General features: G+C 45.3%; 1 protein-coding gene across 2 annotated transcripts in view; it reads left to right on the top strand.

Annotated features, from left to right (window-relative positions):
• tbck (TBC1 domain containing kinase) overlaps nt 1-22,272 on the top strand; it is a 277,268-nt gene that overhangs the window by 159,560 nt on the left and 95,436 nt on the right. For both annotated transcript variants that reach the window (XM_072495371.1, XM_072495370.1), the window contains one exon: nt 3,526-3,701. In XM_072495371.1, coding sequence (XP_072351472.1) covers nt 3,526-3,701 — 176 coding nt within the window. The remainder of the gene's footprint in view (nt 1-3,525; nt 3,702-22,272) is intronic.

The following is a 22,272-nucleotide window of genomic DNA, read 5'->3' as shown; positions in this document are numbered from 1 at the left end:
TAACGATGGATTTCAGTCAAGTCACGGGTTTGCAACCACTGTGTGAACACCGTATGAGATTACTGCCTGAGACATCAGCCCTTTCATTCTGCAAAGCTTTCTTTTGTTCAAACAAAGGGGCTGATTTGATTGAGTTGTTTAAAAACACAGGCATGAGATAGACTTTAGAGTGCTTTATCTTTGGGGGTGGGGGAGGGCTTGGAGAGGTACAGGTTGGGTGAGAAGCATCAAGTGAATTCTCTGAAATACTTTGGAAAAGAACTGTTTTCAACTGTGCTAGTCCCAGGCGAGGTGCCTTCGTGCCACGTTAATGGTAACTCTTCACTGATTTATGCGCCTGTAAAGATATTACTGGGGTAAAGGAGTATTGGGAATTTGAATTGTCGTCTTGTGCTTGTATTGGGATCTTTCCAATCTTTTTGTCTGGTGGGAGATGCTTCTTGTTTTGATAATTTTTTATTCTTTGTATTAAAAGTTCATCTGAAGGCTCCTGTGAATTTGTTCAGTAATTGTTCTCCATGGTGTCTGAAAATCAAAGTTATAATCTATCAAGCCAGGTTTTGCTCTGGGATCTGACTTGTCCGGTACTAACAGTAGCTGGGATCAATACACATTATTTTACATGAGTTAACAGTTTTCATTCTATTATGAGAATAATTGATACATTTTGTTTGCAGATTTGTGAGCTCCTTGGCCTTCATTGAAATTGTTAAGGAGTCCCAGTGGATGCTGGTGTTAAGGATGTAGAATTCTTGTGTTTTTATTTCCACAGCTCCTGTTGTGACCTTGGGGTATCCCAAAGCAATTTACAGTTAGAAGTATTTTTGACGTGTAACCAGTGTCAAAGTATAGGAAAAGCATCAGTCATTTTGGACACAGCACAGTCCCACAAACAACAATGTGATAACTGACCAATTTTAGGTATTGTTTGAGGAATAAGCATTGACCAGGTCAATTCCTCTGTTCCTTGATTTAGTGCTGTGGGATTTCAGAGGACAGACATGGCCTTTGATGTCTCATCGGAAAGATGACTCCTCCCAGCAGTTGCAGCACTTCCTCAGTGTTAGATTTTTGTGCTCATGTCCCTGCAGTGGGACTTGAACACGAAACGTGGTGAGTCAGACGCAGGAGTGCTATCAACTGAGCCAAGATTTTGTGGATACATTTAAACTAGATAGACACAGTTCATCACCTGCTGCCTCAGATAGAACAAGAATCGAACCTGAGCTGCTGGTGTTATTCTGGACCACACAATAGTTATCTAGCCAACTGAGCTAACTAACGCTGATGGGAAGCTACTTTTCTGAATTTGAGACCGATTAGGGATGTAGGGTTGCACATACAAAAGTTAGAAAGAAGGAATTTGATAAAGAACAATTATTTTGTGACCTGGCCGAAGGATTTTGGTCAAGTCACAGGTCAAAAATTAAGAATAACTAGTTTGCAACCACTGTGTGAACCTCATATGAGATTCCTGCCTGGGAACACAGCCCTTTAATTCTGTTCAAACAAAAGGCCTGATTTGATTGAGGTGTTTAAAAACACGTGCATCTTGTTGTGGATCACCTGTTTTCACAAAACTTTACTACTTCAGCAGCAGACACTGATAATAACATAGGGTCAAGAACATTGGCAGAGTCCATTTTATATCAGGCGGCATCCATTTTGTATCTTCTGTAGTCCGTTTGGAATTCTACCTCTTCAGCATCAAGTGGGCAGAACGGTAGCATAGTCGTTAGCACAGTTGCTTCACGGCGCCAGGGTCTCGGGTTCGATTCCGGCTTGGTCGTGGTGGCACAGTGGTTAGCATTGCGGCCTCACATTTCCAGGGTCCAGGGTTCAATTCCTGCCTCGGGTGACTATCTATGTGGAGTTTGCACTTTCTCCCCGTGTCCAGATGGGTTTCCTCCAGGTGCTCCAGTTTCCTCCCACAATCCAAAAATGTGCAGGTTAGGTGGATTGTCCATGGTAAAATTGTCCCTTAGTGTCCAAAAAGGGTAGGTGGGGTCACTGGGTTACGGGGGAAGCTTGGGCTTAAGTAGGTTGCTCTTTCCAAGGGCTGCTTCAGACTCGATGGGCCGAATGGCCTCCTTCTGCACTGTAAATTCTATGATTCTCATGAATGAAATTGTACAAGATATATTGGGATCAGTACTACCTCCGTGTTTCCCATCAATTCAGAGTGTACGCTGGGACTTGTAGTTTCCATGCTCTCTGGTCTTCCAAATGCTCATTCCTGGTGCCATGATATTTCAGCTTGTTCTCTGACAGTCAACATGTTCAGCAAAATTATTTGCTTGCAATATATTCCACCATTTGTTAGCAAATACAAATGTCAGAAGGTTGTAACAAATGCAGAGTGCAGTTAAGCACTCCGCATAGTTTGTGCGAGGTGCTTAACACTTAAAATTATTCAGCCTCATGTAGATTTTTCGATGCGAGCTTAGCAATTGTTACCTGCTATGTAAATAGATGGTTACTGCTTTGATTCAGAATAGTGGGAAAATTTGCAATGTTTGATACCATGAACAAGTTCCTCACTACTTGTTGAAAGGCAGTGAGACGTGTGCACAGTGAACTTGGAAGAGGTCAGTGACAGAATTGTTTTTTTTATTCTCTATTCTCACCCATTAGAGGGGAGAGATACAGAAGGATCCAGAGGAGCAATGTTTTCATACGCAGTGTGGTGAGTGTATGGAACCAGCTGCCAGTGGCAGTAGTAGAAGCGGGTTCAGTTTTGTCTTTTAAAAAGCATTTAGACAGTTATATGAGTACGATGGGTTAAAGGGTTATGGCCAAATGCGGGCAATTGGGACTAGCTTAATGGTAGAAACTGGGTTGCATGGACGAGTTGGGCCGAATGGCCTATTTCCATGCTGTAAACCTCTATGACCCTTGTGTGAGGCAAATAGAGGGCTGGGTGCTGTTATAAGGCACGATTGCATAGTGGTTAGAACTGTTGCTTCACTGCACCAGGGTCCCAGGTTCAATTCCCGGCTTGGGTCACTGTCTGTGCAGAGTCTGCACGTTATCCCCGTGTCTACGTGGGTTTCCGCCGGGTGCTCCGGCTTCCTCCCACAAGTCCCGAAAGACGCGATTGTTAGGTGAATTGGACATTTTGAATTCTCCCTCAGTGTACCTTAACATGTGCCGGAACGTGGCGACTAGAGGCTTTTCACAATAACTTCATTGCCGTGTTAATGTAAGCCTACTTGTGACACTGATAAAGATTGGTGTCTCACGAAGAGGTCTGGAGACTTGTACGGTTGAACATAAACTGTTTATTGGTAAAATATAATTATATGCATCCCTGCATGGATGCTGTCCCCGTGCTTGCTCCTTCACACACCATCTACATCATGTGACTCTCGACATTGCTACCATGGGCGGCACCATTCTCTAGTATCACATTAACCCTTGCACTGCCTGAACCCCCTTATGTACAAGTTGTACTAACTGGCAGGTTTGAACGGCTTGGCTTTTTGAGTTCATCATTACCAATTGATGTACTTGTTTGGTTTTCAGAAATTGACATTGAGCGTTGTGTTAGAGAGTCTATCAATCTTTTCTGCTGGACGCCCAAAAGTGCTACGTACAGACAGCACGCTCAACCACCTAAACCTGCATCTGATAGCAATGGAGTGTCTCGAACGTCATCCTACTATTCTGCAGACTATCAGGACATGCCCAAGACTGATCTCGTGAGTAGTTCTGCAACATCATTTCCAATGGGTAGCTTTATGAGCGCAGTGGTTCGGTATCAACATAAAACCCTCGGGTCAAATTCCAGTCTCTGTTAACTCCTACAGTAGGAGGCGAGTCTTCCCTCTTTCAGTGAAGCATCTTCTGTACGTTTCAGATTTTTTAGTATATAAATATTATTTTTGGTTTATTATTATTGAAGGCTGTGACATGCAGAGTAGTTTTAGCACTTAGGATTGTGCAAGGCGCTTACATTTAAAACTGTTTAGCATAAAGTTTCTATGTGCAATTAAAATAGCTGATTACTCCTTTGATTCAGTCAGCGGGTAAGTATCAATGTTTTACAGCAACATATATACATTGAACATGTTTATCACCATTCAGAATATACCCTTAGTGAAAGCCTTTTATATAGGTAGACTTTTAAGTGAAAGGACTTAATATAATTCATAGATCTGAACGTCCCATCAACATTGAGTGCCAAGCTATACATGGTCAATAAACATTCTGCATGAATATGCACTCTCTCTCTCTCCTCTCTTTCTCTCACTCTCCCTCTCTCTCACTCTCTCTCCCTCACACTCTCTCCCACTCTCACTCTCACACTCTTGCTCACACTCTCTCTCTCTCTCTCTCACCTTCGTTCTATTTAAATGAACAAAATCTATTCATAGTTGAATCAACTGCCTAATTAACTTCTTTTTTATTCCTCCTTTATCAGAGTTACAAAGCCAGAGTTGAGTGTGGACAGGGCCAAACCCCTAATCCAGCTCCTTGCCTGCTCCAAAAACTAATTCAAATTGAATCCAATTCATGGTCCCCACAAGAGACACCTACCAGATCCAGGCATTACACCTGACCGTACGCTCATCTTAGCCAAAAGGCCGAGAAGCAATGAACTATCTTAATTAACTTTAATTGTTTCTGTATTTTGGTCTGCTTTTTGGTATCATTGGGTTCAACTGGGGAAATATTTCCCTGGAGACAGTGATACCAATTTAATATCTAGTCAACAATCTTTACTGAAGGGCAGCACGATGGCGCAGTGGTTAGCACTGGGATTACGGCGCTGAGGACCCGGATTCAAATCCTGGCCCTGGGTCAGTGTCCGTGTGGAGTTGCACATTATTCCCGTGTCTGTGTGGGTTTCACCCCCACAACCGAAAAGATGTGCAGGGTCGGTGGATTAGCCATGCCAAATTGCCCCTTAATTGGGAAAAAAAAAAATTGGGTACTCTAAATTTTTTTTTTTTTTTAAATCTCTACTGAGTAACTAATGGAGTGGGGATATTAAAATTTTAGATATATTCAATATTGTCATGCATCAAGATAGAGCGATAGAGGCCAGTAGTGCAGAAGCAAGCCATTTGGTTCACGTGCCTGTGCCAGTTCTATATCAGGGCAATATAAGACTAATCCCCACTGCCACACCATTTCCTTATAACTGTACGGAACCGTGGGGAAGAAAACTAAAAGATCTTTGAATTTATACAGGAAAATAAGAGTATGGGGAGACCAGTCTGCCCCTCAAGCCTGTTCTGGATTTCAAGATCATGGCTAATCTTCATCTGTACTCCTTTTTACCCAACTTAATTCCATGACCCTTATTAATCACACCTAACAAAAATCTATCAATCTTAGTTTTGAACTCCTCCTCAGAACTATTTCGTGGAGTGAATTCCAAATTTCACTACCCTGTGTCTGAAGAAGTGCTTCCTAATGTCACCCCTGACCAGCCTGGCTTTAATGTTGAAGTTATGCCCCCTTGTTCCGGTCTTGCCCAACACAGGCAAGCCTTCAAGCTATCCTATCCTTTGCTCTAAAAATCTTATAAGCACCTCAAATAGATCACCCCTTAATCTTCAGTATTCAATATACAAGCCTTATTGTCTTTATGAGCTCAGAATGTCTCTCAGACTCTATAGTGGTTAATGTAATGTCATGGAAGGATGATTGACAGGACAGCGTTGCCAAAGTGGAAGCGCCTTAACTTCTGAATGAGCACAAAAGGTCACATTTAGTGAATCCAAGTCATTGCAGGGATAATCAAATCTGCCTTCAGTTGCAACAAAACAAAATGTAAACTTTAGTTTCAGGCATTGCCTTTTACAATCTTTCTCCAGCAGGTTTGAGCTGAATGTTCAGCGCTGACTGTTACTGGAACGGCGCACACCTTAAAAATTCCCCGGTGCAGGGTTAAGAAATCGTTCAGCCTTGATTGCACTACCGAAACTCTTGGCACAGTGGTCTGTTAGGATTGTTTATTTTTCTTTAGAGCTTAAAATAAAGTTTCACTTTACCTCCCCTTCCGTCCCTCAATCAAATTGGCCAGCAGCTCTCGGCCCTGCAGAACCGCTGAGCGACCGTGCTGCCACATTTGATGTAAAGGCGGCAGGTAGCACAGTGGTTAGCACTGTTGCTTCACAGCGCCAGGGTCCCGGGTTCGATTCCGGCTTGGGTCACTGTCTGTGCGGAGACTGCACGTTTTCCCCGTGTCTGCGTGGGTTTCGTCTGGGCGCTCCGGTTTCCTCCCACAAGTCCTGAAAGACGTGCTTATTCGGCGAATTGGACATTCTGAATTCTCCCTCAGTGTACCCGATCAGGCGCCGGAATGTGGCGACTAGGGGATTTTCACAGTAACTTCACTGCAGTGTTAATGTAAGCCTACTTGTGACAATAATAAAGACTATTATTAAAGATAATTAATCATCGTTCTATCTGTTGCAAAATTTGGTTTCCATACATGGCTGTTCTGTTATAAACGCCTTGTTTTCTATCTGTCCATAGCTTGAGGCAGGAGGTAGCGTTACGGGCGCTTCATTGACCAATTTCTCTTCATCTATTCAAAGGAACAGGATGGAAAAAAATCAGCAAATTTGTTGTCTCTAGATGCACAACCTTTCTGGCATTAGAGTTGCATGATTGATTTCAAAGCAATCCATCTAGATTGCATTTGGAAAGAAAAACAAACCCATGGTGAAACCCAAGAATCCAATACTTTTCTACGTACACCTCCAAAGTCACCAGAGCTTCTTAAAACCGTATCATGATCACTTCTTGGAATAAACACTTGAGTTTCTTTATTCATTCACAGGATGGGGTCAGCACTGGCAAGACATTTATTACCAATCCCTAATTTCCTCTGAGAAGGTGTGGCTGAGCTGACTTCTTAACAACTGTCTAGTTTGCTAATCCATCTCAGAGAGTCGGTCACATTTCTCTGGGTTTGAGTCACCTATAGGCTGGGCTGTGTCAGAACAGCTGCAGGGAAGGGAAGTGAATTATATCCTTACCCAGTCACCATTACTGACATTGGCTTTTTATCCCAGACCTACTGAATTTAAGTTCTTCAGCTGCCCTGGTGGGAAATAGAGTTCGTGGCCAGGGTTTGTAGGATGGCGGGATTTCCAATCTTGCCAGCCAAAGAGTTGATGGGGTCGAGACTGTCTGCCCCTTGCTCCCGTGAGCATTAATAGGTTGCAGGCAGCACATCCGTCCCTCACTCAAATTGGCAAGCAGCTCTTGGTCCTGCAGAACCAAAGACTGCAGTGGACAGGGCTGGGCACCCAAGTCCCAGGATTCCAGGAAAAGGAAGGTTTTTCGGGATCGGGCTTGCACCATACCCGTCGACTCCTCCTGTCAGCCTCAAAGTTAAGGCGTGGCAGGAAATGGCCCTTAAGTGGTCACTAGTTGGCCACCTATTTGCTTCAGTTAGAGCATGGGTGAGAAGCCTGTCTGAGCCCTCGCCAGCCCCAACATTAGAAAGAGTTTATTAACCGAGTGGGGTAGTTAGAGGTTATTATGAATACAATATTCACTTTTTAACTTCACGCCCAAAAAGAACAGCAAGACCCGTTTGACATCACTATTCAATTTCCCATTAAACCACACAAAAAGGAACATACAGCTCTCAATCTGTGTTACTGTGGGAGAATTCTGGACTCAGCGTCAGGCAGATCAGAATTCAACTCCTCTCTCCAAAGCGTGCTTCAAAAACTGCCTCTCTGAAGCTTTTCAAAATGTCTCAGCATTCCTTGACTCCACCCAGCAATGACCTTGTCTCCCCAAGTTGAAAAACAAATTATCTCTACATGCTGCAGAGCACATTAACTCCCCAGTCAACCCACAGCCCATTAGCCCAGACTGAAAAACACATTCCTTTGTCAATTTCACCTTCTGGCTGCTACAAGCACCCAGGCTCTGCAAAGCAGAATTATTTTTAAACAAACATGACCACTGCAATCAAACACACTCCAACCCCAGACTTTGAACCCTTAAATTGCCCGATACTCAGATTCCAATATTTCTAAAGTCTTCCAGTCGTCACACTCCACCTTTGACAACCGATGTCAGCATCGTACAGAGAGCAGTCAAATATAACATGGAGGCCAATTACAGTCTAAAGCTCTCTCTACTTTGCCACATCACTGTGACTTAATTGAACTCACATTTCAGGGAATACACCTGTGGTGCATCAATTATAAATGTTCCACTTTGCATATCAGCTTTCCTCGTGATCTGCCTGACCGTGCGGATAATTTCTGGTCAGTTTTGTACTCTAGGCTTGTGGCCGCTAATCATTTGTCTGTAACAGATTGCAGGTCAGACTTTTGCATCTTTTCCATCCGTGCTGGATTTGACTGTAAGGTGTAGAAATAAGTCAACTGTGTACTAACTCACTACGTGAGGAAGTTTCTCCAAAACTGTAAAAACATCAAAAAGTGACTGGGCAACTATTTGTTTTTATTCTCCCTTTCGGTATATTTTTTCAGTGTATATTTATTAGAGCTGCTATTATGGCTTTGATTTTACCTGCAGTCGTTTACACAGCAGATGTTAATTGCTGAGCAAACCAAATCCCAGAGGAAAACTTTACTTTCTCGGTGATATCCTTTGTTTTTAATACTCTGAAAATGAGAAGAAAATGTTCTAATCTCAGCAGCACAAAATCAAGTAACTCTTCTGGAATTTGAAAATTAAAAGTAAAGGGTTATTAACAAGAAGAAAAGAAAACTTAAGCACACAAGATTGTAACTACACATTTAAAATTAGTCTTACAAAGCATTCCTCATACGCACTCGCTACTTGATCAGACCCACATGTAAACTCCCTCCAGACAACAATCCCTCATAGATGTTCAACTTTACAAAATCGAGTTATATTACCCCAAGGCAAAGCTGCTGTTGCTTTAATAAGGCACGCCACGCAATCTCTCAAACACTCTTTCGCTTGGCTGTGGAAATTAAAAACTTCAGGACAAGACTGCTTTTTTGCAGCCTGAAGACTTTCCCAGCTTTACTGGGCGGCTGATTCAAACTGCACTCCGCCTCCCACCCCAGAGCTGTTTCAAACAGGTCTTCCTCATACAGACAACAACCAAGCTCTCAACCTACCTCCTTAACTATCCGTGTGAACTTACTTTTCCAAAATATAAAAATCTTTCATGTTTACCTATGGCCCCCACTATCAAATAACATTTAATAACCTTCCCTCGTTTACTTCTGAAACCTTTGCAAGCTGTCAAAGTCTTTAGAGACTGAAAAACTGAAAACAACAGGTTCCTAAGTATCTCCTCATGCATATTTCTAAACCTTGGTTTTTTACTCATAAAGCACTTGACCAGGAAAGTCTCCTTGCAAATACATTCAACTTGCACCTTTATTTATTTTACCTCAGTTCTCCCAGACATGAGGTTCCCATTCCCAGCTTAATTAAATCATTCATACCAACACACAGTCAGACAGCCTTCTTTACAGAATAACGCAATATTTCCCCCAAAATATTTTTAAAGTTAGCACCCACTCTCACAATATCAAAGCTTTTTCAGTGTGCCAAATGCACAGCTCTTCTACAGGGTATTATTGGTGCTGGACAAGTACTTCGGTGTGAAGAACCTTGCCTCCTGTATGCTGCAGAAGAGTTCTGTGATCAGGGAGATTTTTTTTTAATCATTAGCCTGTGCTGAAGATATCGTCTGCAAAGTCTCAATGTTGGTGTGCCTTTTAGTTCATTTTCAGTATGAGCTGCAGTTCTGTATGGTAGAGTAGGTATCAGGGAACTGAAGATCTGGGTTTAATAAAACTGCTCGTTACTTGAGATTTTATTCCTGAGCCTCCTTGCTGGGTTTTCCGACCCGAGGGATCTGAGCTCACTTGTATTGCTAACCTTTCCATATCACCTCGGACGTGTTAGAATAAATATGCTTCCCTTTGGATATGGTGTTAAATTGAATTGTTGCTTTCCTGTCCTGGAGGTTGATAAAGATCTTGCGCCCAAGTGTTGTGGTAATCACAATTCTCTGACATGTCGTCCCCAGGAGAAAACCTCAGCCCTCTAATCCAGCCGCAAGCCTGTCAAGTTTCATTCTTTTGATTAAAACGAAATAAAACCTTGACCTGTTTCTCTGCGCCTCACTTTTCGAAAATAAACAAGGCTCTTTATGTTTGAATACGTGAGCTGATTGACCAGAGAACCGACTGAGGTTCTTTGTCTCGATGGGAAAGATAATAATGTAGGTATAAGCTGGCTCTTAAAGTGAATGACTGACTAAGCACAGCTCAAAATCTCTCTGACAGCCTCACCCCAGCAAACTCTGTGCATCCCCACCTCCAGTGAATCTAAATAATCCACACAATATGGTGTTATTAAGGTTCTATGCAGGCTTCTCATTACCACTGATACTTTACACTCTGTACCTCTTGTAATTAAATGTAGAATTCTATTAGCTTTTAATATAGCCTTGTCAACGTGAGGTGCAACCTTCAGCGTAGAGTGAACCATTCCCCCAAATCCCCCTCTTGTTCCAAATCACTGAGTCCACGTCCATTCAGCGTATTATTACTACTGTTATTTTGATTTAATAAAATGTACCCTATGACAGTTTTGAAATAATTAACGTGCACAGGGAATGCAATTTTGCTGCAGTTCTACAAAGCCCTGGCTAGACCACGCATGGAATATTGAGAGTGATTCTAGGCACCTTACTTTCGGAAAGTAGGGTGGGGTGTGTGGCTTGGGGTGGTGGGGCTGTGGTGGTGGTTGATATTATATTAATTATAAACCTCAGATTGGTAGGCTTTCTTTAACTAGAAGTATTAAAGAATATGGAGCTAAGGGAGTTTGGATTGGGTTACAGATTAACCATACTTCAGTTGATGGGCAGATCAAGCTATTTTTGTTATCCATTCTCCACCACCATACCACCCCACCCCTATCCCTTAATCATCGCGTATAATCTCCCTTTTAGTCGCTTGTGCAGGGCTTTGCAAAATTTTAGGCCACATCCAGTCCATTTCCCCAACCACTGTGCCCATAGACTCCATCCATAGATTCCCTACAGTGCAGAAGGAAGCCACTCGGCCCATTGAGACTGCACCGACCCTCTGAATGAGCACCCGACCCAGGCCCACTCTCCCATAACCCCAACCTAATCTTTGGACACTAAGGGGCAATTTAGAATGGCCAATTCACCTTTTTTATTCGGTCTCGGGATGTGGGTGTCGCTGGCTAGGCCAGCGTTTGTTGCCCGTCCCTAATTGCCCTTGAACTGAGTGGCTTGCTAAGCCATTCCAGAGGGGGTAGTTAAGAGTCAACCGCATCGATGTGTGGGTGTGGAGCCACAGACCCGGTAAGGATGGCAGGTTTCTTTCCCTGAAGGACATTAGTGAACCAGATGGGTTTTTACGACAATCGGCAATGGTTTCATGGTCGTCATTAGATTTTTAATTCCAGATTTTTATTGAATTCAAATTTCACCATCTGCCGTGATGGGGTTTGAACTCGGGACCCCAGAGCATATACCTGGGTGTCTGGATTACTAGTGACGATACCACTATGTCATCGCCTGCCCTCTTGTGCACATCTTTGCAACGTCATGTGGAATAAAGCGGGAGGAGGTACATGGTGCCGATCTTCTGGGGTTCCAGTCCCCTGCTGCACCCCATACTGGCTGGATTTTTATAATCGGTGGTCGCTTTACTTTATGAACCTGGTTTTGCTGTCTCATTGCTTCCATTAGAAGATAAAATGTGTTCCCAACTAAACTGAGCTGAGACCTTTTTCCCCAGAGAAATGTAGGCTCAAGCATTCTCGTGTATTTGTCAAAGTGAATTATGAATGATTATCTACATCTCAGCTGACACCCTACTCAACAAAATAAAGGAAACAGTTGTCCAATCTTTCACTAACACCAGCTGCGCATATGCTGGCTGTGAACGGAAATAGGTTTTAATAGCTGGCACTCGTGAGAAAAATGCACCACAAACCAGGGGCAACTTCAGGAAACAAATAAGACGGGGGCCTGGATTCTCCACCGGCGGGATTCTCTGTTGCGCCGGCAGCGCAGCCACGCCCCATGGGTTTCCCGGCGGCCACAATGGGAAATCCTATTAGCAGGTGGCGGGAACGGAGAATCCCACTGCCGGCGAGGGCGGGCCGCCCAGGAAAACGCAACAGCCGGACCGGAGAATCCCGCCCCAGACCTTTTGGTCAGAATGTTTTCACTTATTGTTTCCCTCCATTGCAAAGACCCTGACGGGTTTAATCTGCCTCCAGTTCTGAATACCATTTGCGATCCTTCGTTCTTCCCCAGTTTTTTTAAATCTTTCCCAAGAGGCATGCCTGTCAAAAAGAAGGATGGGAACATACAAATCTGAAGCAGGAATAGGCCACTCGAGCCTGCTCTGGAATGTTTTCAAAGTCCCCATGTTATCCATTGACCACCATTCCAAGGAATGCGATAGTCTTGCCTTCTGGGGAGTGTAGGTAGCCTGGATTTTGGGTGGGGGCGGGGAGGAGGTGTTGCTTGTCTTGTCTTCCGTAGGGGTTTGGTCTCACCTTGAGGAGAATGGGTCGGGTGTGGCCTTGCTTTCCCAGGTTTGGGTGGTGGTGATCTTGTCTTCACAAGGAGCTGGACCTGCATTCCGCGAATGCCCTCCCCTTTCGAGCAGTGATGGTCTGACCCCCTGAGAAGGAAGTCTCACCTTGGAAGATAGATGCAATGTCGCCACTTGCCAGAGTGCGTTTCAAATGTCTGTCACAGAATGACAGTGCACAATATCAATTAAGACGCACCTGAATGAAGTTTTGTTGCCTCGTTGGGTTAAGATCAGCTGCACTGTTGTACCTCCTGTAACTGTAAAATCTAACTTAATGGGACTTTTCCATTTTAGATAGTTTGGCACAAAGTGAAAATGTGACATCACTCATAGTAATCTTCAAAATAAGGCTTTTCTGGATCAAATTCCATATCCACAGTACCTTGTCTGTAATTAAAATGCTCACTGCATTTTGGTAAAAATATTTGATATGTACTGTGACGATATCGCCTCAAAAAATAATACTGACCAGGTCATCTGGTTCCACACTGTTTATTAAAAAAAAGAGGATTATGTCTTAGGACCTGGTCCATATTGTAATCGCAATACTCGTCCTAGACAGAGCCTGTTATATTTTCCACCAGCTCTCTGGTTACAGCTCAGAGTGACGCTCTGTGTGTCTCATATTGTTGCTTTGATCTATTTTAATGTGCAGGCATACGAGTGATGTACGGTTGGATTGCTGGCTGGTTGCGTTGAAAGCCATGTTTCGGGCAGATGTGGGGTTTTCTTTTGTTCTCTGCTTTCACTGCAGGTAGAGAGTTTATCTGGGTCAGGCGTACCTGTTTGCACACAAGAAATTTTAAAACCCTTGACGGCTTGATGGGAAGCAGAGCTCGGGAGGTGTTATTGGTGTTAAAATCGGAGCTGTGCAGGAAACTGCGTCCTTTAACTGCTGCTGCATTATGCTGTTTAAAAATGTCCCAGGGTGAATTAACCAGGCTGTATATCATTTAGCACTTATCAAGTGTTTCAGATGAGGACACGAGGAGCCTCACTGGAGTGCACACTGCCCAATGCCTCGTTAAAACACCAGCATGTGTCGGATACCTTTCGCAGTTATCTTGTTAAACAGGCATCCTTGTGGTTTGGAGAAGGCTTCAGGAATTTCAGTCCCTGCCCAAAGCAGGACTTGACAACAGAAACACACCGGCCTGCACTGCAACAGGTGTTGGAAGGTTCTTTATATGATGAATGTTTTTTTAATTGCCTGACATGGTCACTCCTCCCCATTCCCCTTCCCATTCTTTCTTTTTGTTTTGTTATAAATTTAGAGTATCCAATTAAGGTGCAATTTAGCGTGGCCAACCCACCTAGCCTGCACATCTTTGGGTTGTTGGGGGCAAAACGGGGAGAACGTGCAAACTCCACACGGACAGTGACCCAGAGCCGGGATCGAACCCGGGACCTCGGCACCGTGAGGCAGCAGTGCTAACCACTGTGCCACCCTGCTGCCCCATTCCCATTCTTCAATACACATTTCTGCCCCACGCCTTATTTTTACAAAGTATTGCAAAATACGGATTTAGATGCGTTTTGACTTGGAGCTTGATTCGGATGTTGCAAGCTCATTTTTAATGTTTCCCGAAAATTATGGCTTCCAGCCTCTGCGGCGACAGTAACAGATGTGAACAATAAATCTCTTTTCTCATGAGAATAAAGGAGTCTTTATATCAAAGCTAGTGTCTTAGTAATGGTATATGAATAGATTTTTGTTTTATTTCTGATGGTTGTCATTTTTAACCGCAGTCTAAGTCCGTCCAACAGTTGAGGAGCCTTCAGAAGCCCAGTATCCATATGGCTTTTCATCGAAAGGCACCTATGATCCGGTGGCCCAATCAGCTCATCGACATCGTACTATTATAGAATATATTTGTGTAATTAGAAGCCCAAGAACGATGATCTTCCCCTCAGTTAATCACTGAATGAGTGATTTGCTGGACTAATTCCTACTTCGTACTAATTCCTACTAGGGGCTGGTTTAGCACACTCGGCTAAATCGCTGGCTTTTAAAGCAGTCCAAGGCAGGCCAGCAGCACGGTTCAATTCCTGTACCAGCCTCCCCGAACAGGTGCCGGAATGTGGCGACTAGGGGCTTTTCACAGTAACTTCATTTGAAGCCTACTTGTGACAATAAGTGATTTTCATTTTCATTTCATACTTGGTGATCCTTCTGTTAATTCAGCGTTCTTTAAAAACATGTGCGTCTTTCCACTTGATGTATCTCAGGTAGATGGCTATCTATTTCTTGGATCGGTTTCCTCAACCGCCAGTGTAGAACTGCTGGATGATAACGAATTGTCCATCAAATCTGGATCTGTAATGTTATCTAATCTGTAACCTTTCATGTACTCAGTATTACGCCACGGCTTGAGAAGACAATTGGCACTCTTTACCAAACAGTTTCATCCCCATATCACTCCTCTGGTTCTGCTTTGCCAGTTTTTGTTAAGTCTGGTTTACCAACCTCCCTGCAACTGGAAACTTACTTGGACTTGGTTCCTCTGGTCTCATGCGGGCCAATGGGCAGCAAGACTCCGCGTCCTGCCGGAGGGTCCATCACGATTTATTTTGCTGCAGGTCAGGTGTCCCAATCTTGAAGACCCTCCTTGGACCATAAGACCAAAAGATATAGGAGCAGAAGTAGGGAATTCAGCCCATCAAGCCTGCTCGACTCTTCAATCATAGCTCATCCCCATATCCCCTTATTAACCAAGAACCTATCTGTCTCTGTCTTAAAGACACTCCATGATTTGGCCTCCACAGCTTTCTGCAGCAATGAGCGGCACAGATTCACCACCCTATGACTGAAATTCCTCCTCATCTCTGTTTTAAAGGATCGTCCCTTTAATCTGAGATTGTGCACTCTGGTTCCAGTTTTTCCTACAAGTGGAAACATCCTCGCCATCCTCTATCCAGGCTTTGCAGCATCCTGTAAATTTCAATAAGATCCCCCTCAGCCTTCTAAACTGTATCGAGACCTCAACCACTCCTCATTTAACAAGTCCTTCATTCCAGGGATCATTCTTGTGAACCTCCGCTGGACTCTCTCCAAGGCCAGCACATCCTTCCTTAGATAGGGGGTCCAAAACGGCTCTCAGTATTCCAAATGGGGTCTGACCAGAGCCTTCTACAGCCTAAATAGTACATCCCTGCTCTGGTATTCTAGCCCTCTCGGCATGTAATGCTAACATTGCCTTTGCCTTCCTAACTGCCGACTGAACCTGCACGTTAACCTTCAGAGAATTGTGAACAAGGACTCCCAAATCCCTTTGTGCTTCATATTTCCAAAGCTTTTTCCCATTTAGAAAATAGTCTATGCCTTTGTCCTTCCTACCAAAGTGCACAACCTCTCACTTTTCCACGTTGCATTCCATCTGCCACTTCTTTGCCCACTCTCATAGCTTGCCCAAGTCCTTCTGCAGCCTCCCTGCCTACTCAACACTATCTGTTCTTCTACATATCTTTGTATCATCTGCAAACTTTGCAACAATGAACTCAATTCCTTCTTCAAGACCATTAATGTATATCATGAGTAGTTGTGGTCCCAACACTGACCCCTGCAGAATACCACTAGTCACCAGCTGCCATCCTGAAAAGGACCCGTTTATCCCCACTCTCTGCCTTCTGCCAGTCAGCCAATCCTCTATACACACCAGTACCTTGCCCCGAACACAATGCGTTCTTATCTTTTTTAGCAGCCTCCTGTACGGCATCTTGTCAAAGGCCTTCTGGAAATCCAAATAGATCACGTCCACTGGCTCTCCTCTGTCTAACTTCTTTGTTACCTCCTCAAAGAATTTTAAGATTTATCAGGCATGACCTCCCCTTGACGAACCCGTGCTTACTCAGTCCTATTTTACCATGCACTTCCCAGTACTTCTCAGTATGGGCGGCACGGTAGCACAGTGATTAGCACTGTTGCTTCACAGCGCCAGGGACCCGGGATCGATTCCCGGCTTGGGTCATTGTCTGCGTGGAGTCCGCACCTTCTCCCCGTGTCTGTGTGGGTTTCCTCTGGGTGCTCCGGTTTCCTCCCACAAGACCCGAAAGACGTGCTTGTTAGGTGACTTGGACATTCTGAATTCTCCCTCTGTGTACCCGAACAGGAGCCGGAGTGTACTTCATTGCACTGTTAATGTAAACCCACTTGTCACACCAATAAAGATTATTATTACTCCGCAATCTCATCCTTAATAGTAGACTGAAGGTGAGGAGAAAACATCAAAGCTGCTGTAAAAAAAGGGAACCTCAGTGACTGCAACAACTGGAGGGGCACAACCGAGCTGTCAGTTCCTGACCAGGTCTTCAGCACGATCCTCCTCGACAGATTGAAAGCAGAAGTGGACAGCACCCTATGTGAAGAAAAAGCAGGTTTCCGTGGTGGCAGAGCATGCAAAGAGCCGACCTTTACGCTCTGAAACATCATAACGCTGAGCCTGGAGCATCAGAAGTCACTTGTTATCTACTTCCTTAACTTCAAGAAGGGTTTTGATAGCTTCCATTGGCATCACTCTGCTACATCACAAGACAGCATCCTGCCGCAGTACAGTGACAACCGAGAAGCCTTCCACTGCCACTCCAGCTCAGTGCCAGCACCAGCCCGGACACCATAGACTCATTCAACAGCACCACAGAAATATGACTAGGCTGCATAACCTCTATTCCTTTTCCTTAGAATTGATTTCATCATGAAGAAGGTGATAGTGGGTACAGACTTCGGTATCCCGTAGCAACGTGACCAGTTGGTGGACCTGGATTCTGCAGACGACATCGCCTTGCTGGCTGGAGAATCGGGCACGCTGCAACACATGACCTGCTTTAAGTGTAGCCGCAAGAAGGCCAAGGCAGTGACAACTGGACGCCAGCAAGTGTTCCCACCCCGCCCAGTCAACATCAGACAGCAGAACATTGAGGACGTTGACCGCTTCCCCTACTTAGGAAGCAACCCCCCCCCCCGGCAGCATAATGTAGAGATCGACGTCCACATCACACGAGAATCAGCAAAGCAGCAACCATCCAGCAGCTCCACACAGTCTGGGCTCGCAATACCATCACCACAGCCATGAAGCTGTAACTCTACATGTCCATAGTAGCACCAACACAATCTATGCCCGCATGCCAACGGCAAAGGTACCTCATAATCTTGGCGTCTTATACCCAAGTTGTCTACGTAAGATCCTGGGTATCACATAGAGAGACAAGATCACCAATTAAAATGTGCGACAGAGAACTTGCCAGAAGTGCCTTGCATGGACAACATGACAGACGACTGGGACTGACCAGACATGTATTTCCCATGTACACATTGACACAGTCACAATAGAATAGACGCCGCAGATAGAAAAAGATAGAAGCAGCCAAATAAAACCTGACGAAGCACAACTTGAAATCGTTTCCTTTTACTTACTCGTCAAACCTTTCATGGTCATATTAATGATTTAGATGAGGGAACAAAATGTAATATCTTCAAATTTGCAGATGAAGTTAAGTTGGGTGGGAGGGTGAGCTGTGAGGAGGATGCAGAGATCCTTCAGTGTGATTTCACAAGTTGAGTTAGTGGGCAAATGAATGGCAGATGCCGTATAATTTGGATAAATGTGAGGTTATCCACTTTAGTACCAAAAACGAGAAGGCAGACTATTATAATAATCTTTATTGTCACAAGTAGGCTTACATTAACACTGCAATGTAGTAGGGGGCACGGTAGCACAGTTGCTTCACAGCTCCAGGGTCCCAGGTTCGATTCCCGGCTTGGATCACTGACGGTGTGGAGTTGGCACGTTCTCCCCGTGTGTGCTTGGGTTTCCTCTGGTGCTCCGGTTTCCTCCCACAGTCCAAAGATATGCAGGTTAGGTGGATTGGTCATGCTAAATTGCCCTTCGTGGCCAAAAAAGTTACTGGGGTCACTGGGTTACAGGGTTACGGGGACAGGGTGAAGGTGTATGCTTAGGTAGGGTACTCTTTCCAAGGTCCCGTGCAGACTCGATGGGCCAAATGGCCTCCTCCTGCACTGTAAATTCTATGATTCTAAATTCTATGATTCTATGAAGTTACTGTGAAAAGCCCCTAGTCACCACATTCCGGCGCCTGTTCGGCTACACAGAGGGAGAATCCTAACCGCGTCTCTTTCAGGACTTCTGAACGGTCATAAATTGGGAGAGGGGAATGGGCAATGAAACCTGGGTGTCCTCGTCCACCAGTCGCTGAAGGTAAGCATGCAGGTACAGCAATCTGTAAAGACGGCAAATGGTATGCTGGCCTTCATAGCGAGTGGATTCAAGTACAGCAGCAGGGATGTCTTGCTGCAATTGTACAGGGCCTTGGTGAGGCCACACCTGGAATATTGTGTGCAGTTTTGGTCTCCTTATCTGAGGAAGGATGTTCTTGCTACAGAGGGAGTGCAGCAAAGGTTTACCAGACAGCTCCCTGGGATGGCAAGAATGGCGTATGAGGAGGGATTGAGTTGGTTAGGATTGTATTGGCTGGAGTTCAGAAGAATGAGGGGGGATCTCATCGAAACCTTTAGAATTCTGACCGGACCGGGTAGATGCAAGAAGGATGTCCCCGATTGTGGGGGGGTGTCCAAAACCAGGGGTCATGTCTGCGGATACGGGGTAGGCCATTTAGGACGGAGATGAGATATGGGGGGAAAGCGGGATTAGGCTATTCAGCCATGAACATAATGAATGGCAGTGTTGGCTCGATGGGCCGAATGGCCTCCTGCTCCTATTTTCTATATTTCTATGATTTTGAGAACCTCTATTAAATCTCCGTGGAATCTTCACTGCTCTAAGAATAATAATCCTAGCCTCTCCATAAAAATTCAAGGCTCTTATATCTGGTACCATTCCAGTTCATCATCTCTGTACACTCTCAAAGGGCCTTGACAACCTTCCCAAAGTGTGTAGCCCAGAATTGACGACCATACTCAGCTGGCACCTACCTCGCCTCTCACGTAACCTGTTTGCTCTCCTCTTGATGTCATTATCAACTATTCTTGTTCATTAAACATTAACATTTCTACCAATTTGGCATTTGAGAAATGAGACTCGGGATACTGTTGGACAAAGGTATCGTCAAAGTTAATTTGTGACTGGTTTTCGTTCCGCATCAGATATCCGCAACATCAAACAAACAAAGAACAAAGAAATGTACAGCACAGGAACAGGCCCTTCGGCCCTCCAAGCCCGCGCCGACCATACTGCCCGACTAAACTACAATCTTCTACACTTCCTGGGTCCGTATCCTTCTATTCCCATCCTATTCATATATTTGTCAAGATGCCCCTTAAATGTCCCTATCGTCCCTGCTTCCACTACCACCTCCGGTAGCGAGTTCCAGGCACCCACTACCCTCTGCGTAAAAAACTTGCCTCGTACATCTACTCTAAACCTTGCCCCTCTCACCTTAAACCTATGCCCCCTAGTAATTGACCCCTCTACCCTGGGGAAAAGCCTCTGACTATCCACTCTGTCTATGCCCCTCATAATTTTGTATACCTCTATCAGGTCGCCCCTCAACCTCCTTCGTTCCAGAGAGAACAAACCGAGTTTATTCAATCGGTCCTCATAGCTTATGCCCTCCATACCAGGCAACATTCTGGTAAATCTCTTCTGCACCCTCTCTAAAGCCTCCACATCCTTCTGGTAGTGTGGCGACCAGAATTGAACACTATACTCCAAGTGTGGCCTAACTAAGGTTCTATACAGCTGCAACATGACTTGCCAATTCTTATACTCAATGCCCCGGCCAATGAAGGCAAGCATGCCGTATGCCTTCTTGACTACCTTCTCCACCTGTGTTGCCCCTTTCAATGACCTGTGGACCTGTACTCCTAGATCTCTTTGACTTTCGATACTCTTGAGGGTTCTACCATTCACTGTATATTCCCTACCTGCATTAGCCCTTCCAAAATGCATTACCTCACATTTGTCCGGATTAAACTCCATCTGCCATCTCTCCGCCCAAGTCTCCAGACAATCTAAATCCTGCTGTATCCTCAGTGCATGTGAGGTCAAGAAAGAGTGAACTTGTATTTGTATAGCACCTTTTGAGACATTTGGATGAAGGGCAGCGAGCCCTGTTAAATAAATTTGTTCAAGCACGCTGTGGTTTTAAAAGCTGAGGCTCACAAATTGATACTGATACAGCACGGGCAACAGGGCATTCGAGATCTTGGTGAACTATGGGGCAAACAGTGAATCTCCTTAACCAAAGAGATTTAAGGATCAAGAAAATAAACTGAGAAAAGGAGGGTGGGGAAAGAGGATGGATTAGAGTATGTGAATTCAATGTCAAATCAGGTACGAAAAGATGAATCGTGAGAGGGAAAGAAAGATTGAATTACGAGAGAAAAAAAAGAGAGGAATTAGAAAAAAATGTTAAAAGTTTTAACTTTACGTCTTTAACATTTCTGAACCTGACCTGGTCCACCACCTTCAGATGTGTCTCTTGGAGCATGGCCACGTCCGCCTACAGTCCCTTTAAGTGCGCGAACACTCGAGCCCTCTTCACCGGCCCATTCAGGCCCCTCACATTCCACGTTATCAGCCGGATTGGGGGGGGCTCTCCACCCCCCCACGCCCCGCCGACTAGCCATCTCCTTTTCTGGGCCAGTCCCGTGTCCACGCCCCCCTCACCCTCCAGTCCCCCACCTCTTCTGTGTCCCATTCCCTTTCGGCCAGTGCAGCAGCAACCCTTTCCCCCCCTCCCCTCTCCCCCGCTAGACCCCTGTCTAGCTTTTTTGCTCCCCCCATGTCACTCCCGTAAGTCAGCTGACGCCTGCTGACCCCGGCTTCCCCCGCCGTCCCATTGACCTCCCCGCGTGGGAGTCTCCCAATCCATATGCATTCCTTCGTTCCCCTTCCCGCCTTTCTTCCCGCACGCGGGAAAAAAACCCGCGCTTTCCAAAGCCCGCTCCGCCCCCTCTGGCGCAGCTCCTGTCGCGGCCTTGTCTCTCTCCCCCAGCCCATGTAACATTTCCTGCGCATGATTGACCCCCTATATACAACAACCATCACACATCAAATCCCAAAACATCCCCCCCACCCTCACAAACCCTCAGTTAGAGTCCAACTTTTCGGCTTGTACAAAGGTCCACGCCTCTTCAGGCATTTCAAAGTAATAGTGTTGACCCTTGTATGTGACCCACAGTCGCGCTGGCTGCAGCATTCCGAATTTCACTTCTTTCCGGTACAACGCCGCTTTGGCCCGGTTGAAACCCGCTCTCCGCTTTGCAACCTCCATGCTCCAGTCCGGGTATATTCGGATCTCTGCATTGTCCCACTTACTGCTCTGCTCCTTCTTGGCCCATCTCAGGACCCACTCTCTGTCCGTGAACCGGCGGAACCTCACCACCATCGCCCTTGGCGGCTCATTTGCCTGGGGCTTCTTCGCCAGCACCCGATGTGCCTTCCAGCGGCCTCGAAGGGGCCTTCATGCCCATCATTGCCTCGAGCATCGTGCTCGCGTATGCCCCGGCATCAGCCCCCTCCACTCCCTCAGGGAGACCCAGGATTCGCAGATTCTTTCTCCTCGACCTGTTCTCCAGGTGTTCCAGTCTTCCCGCCCACCTCTTGTGTAGCGCCTCGTTCTGCTCCACTCTCACCGCCAGGCCCACAAGCTCGTTCTCGTTCTGACTGACTCTTTTCTGTACCTCCTGGATCTTAGCTTCGTGGACCTTCTGGGTGAT

This window comes from Scyliorhinus torazame, chromosome 3 (assembly GCF_047496885.1).
Source record: "Scyliorhinus torazame isolate Kashiwa2021f chromosome 3, sScyTor2.1, whole genome shotgun sequence".
Taxonomy (NCBI): domain Eukaryota; kingdom Metazoa; phylum Chordata; class Chondrichthyes; order Carcharhiniformes; family Scyliorhinidae; genus Scyliorhinus; species Scyliorhinus torazame.
The sequence above is the reverse complement of the archived record's forward strand: the minus strand, read 5'-3'. Positions and strand labels throughout refer to the sequence as shown.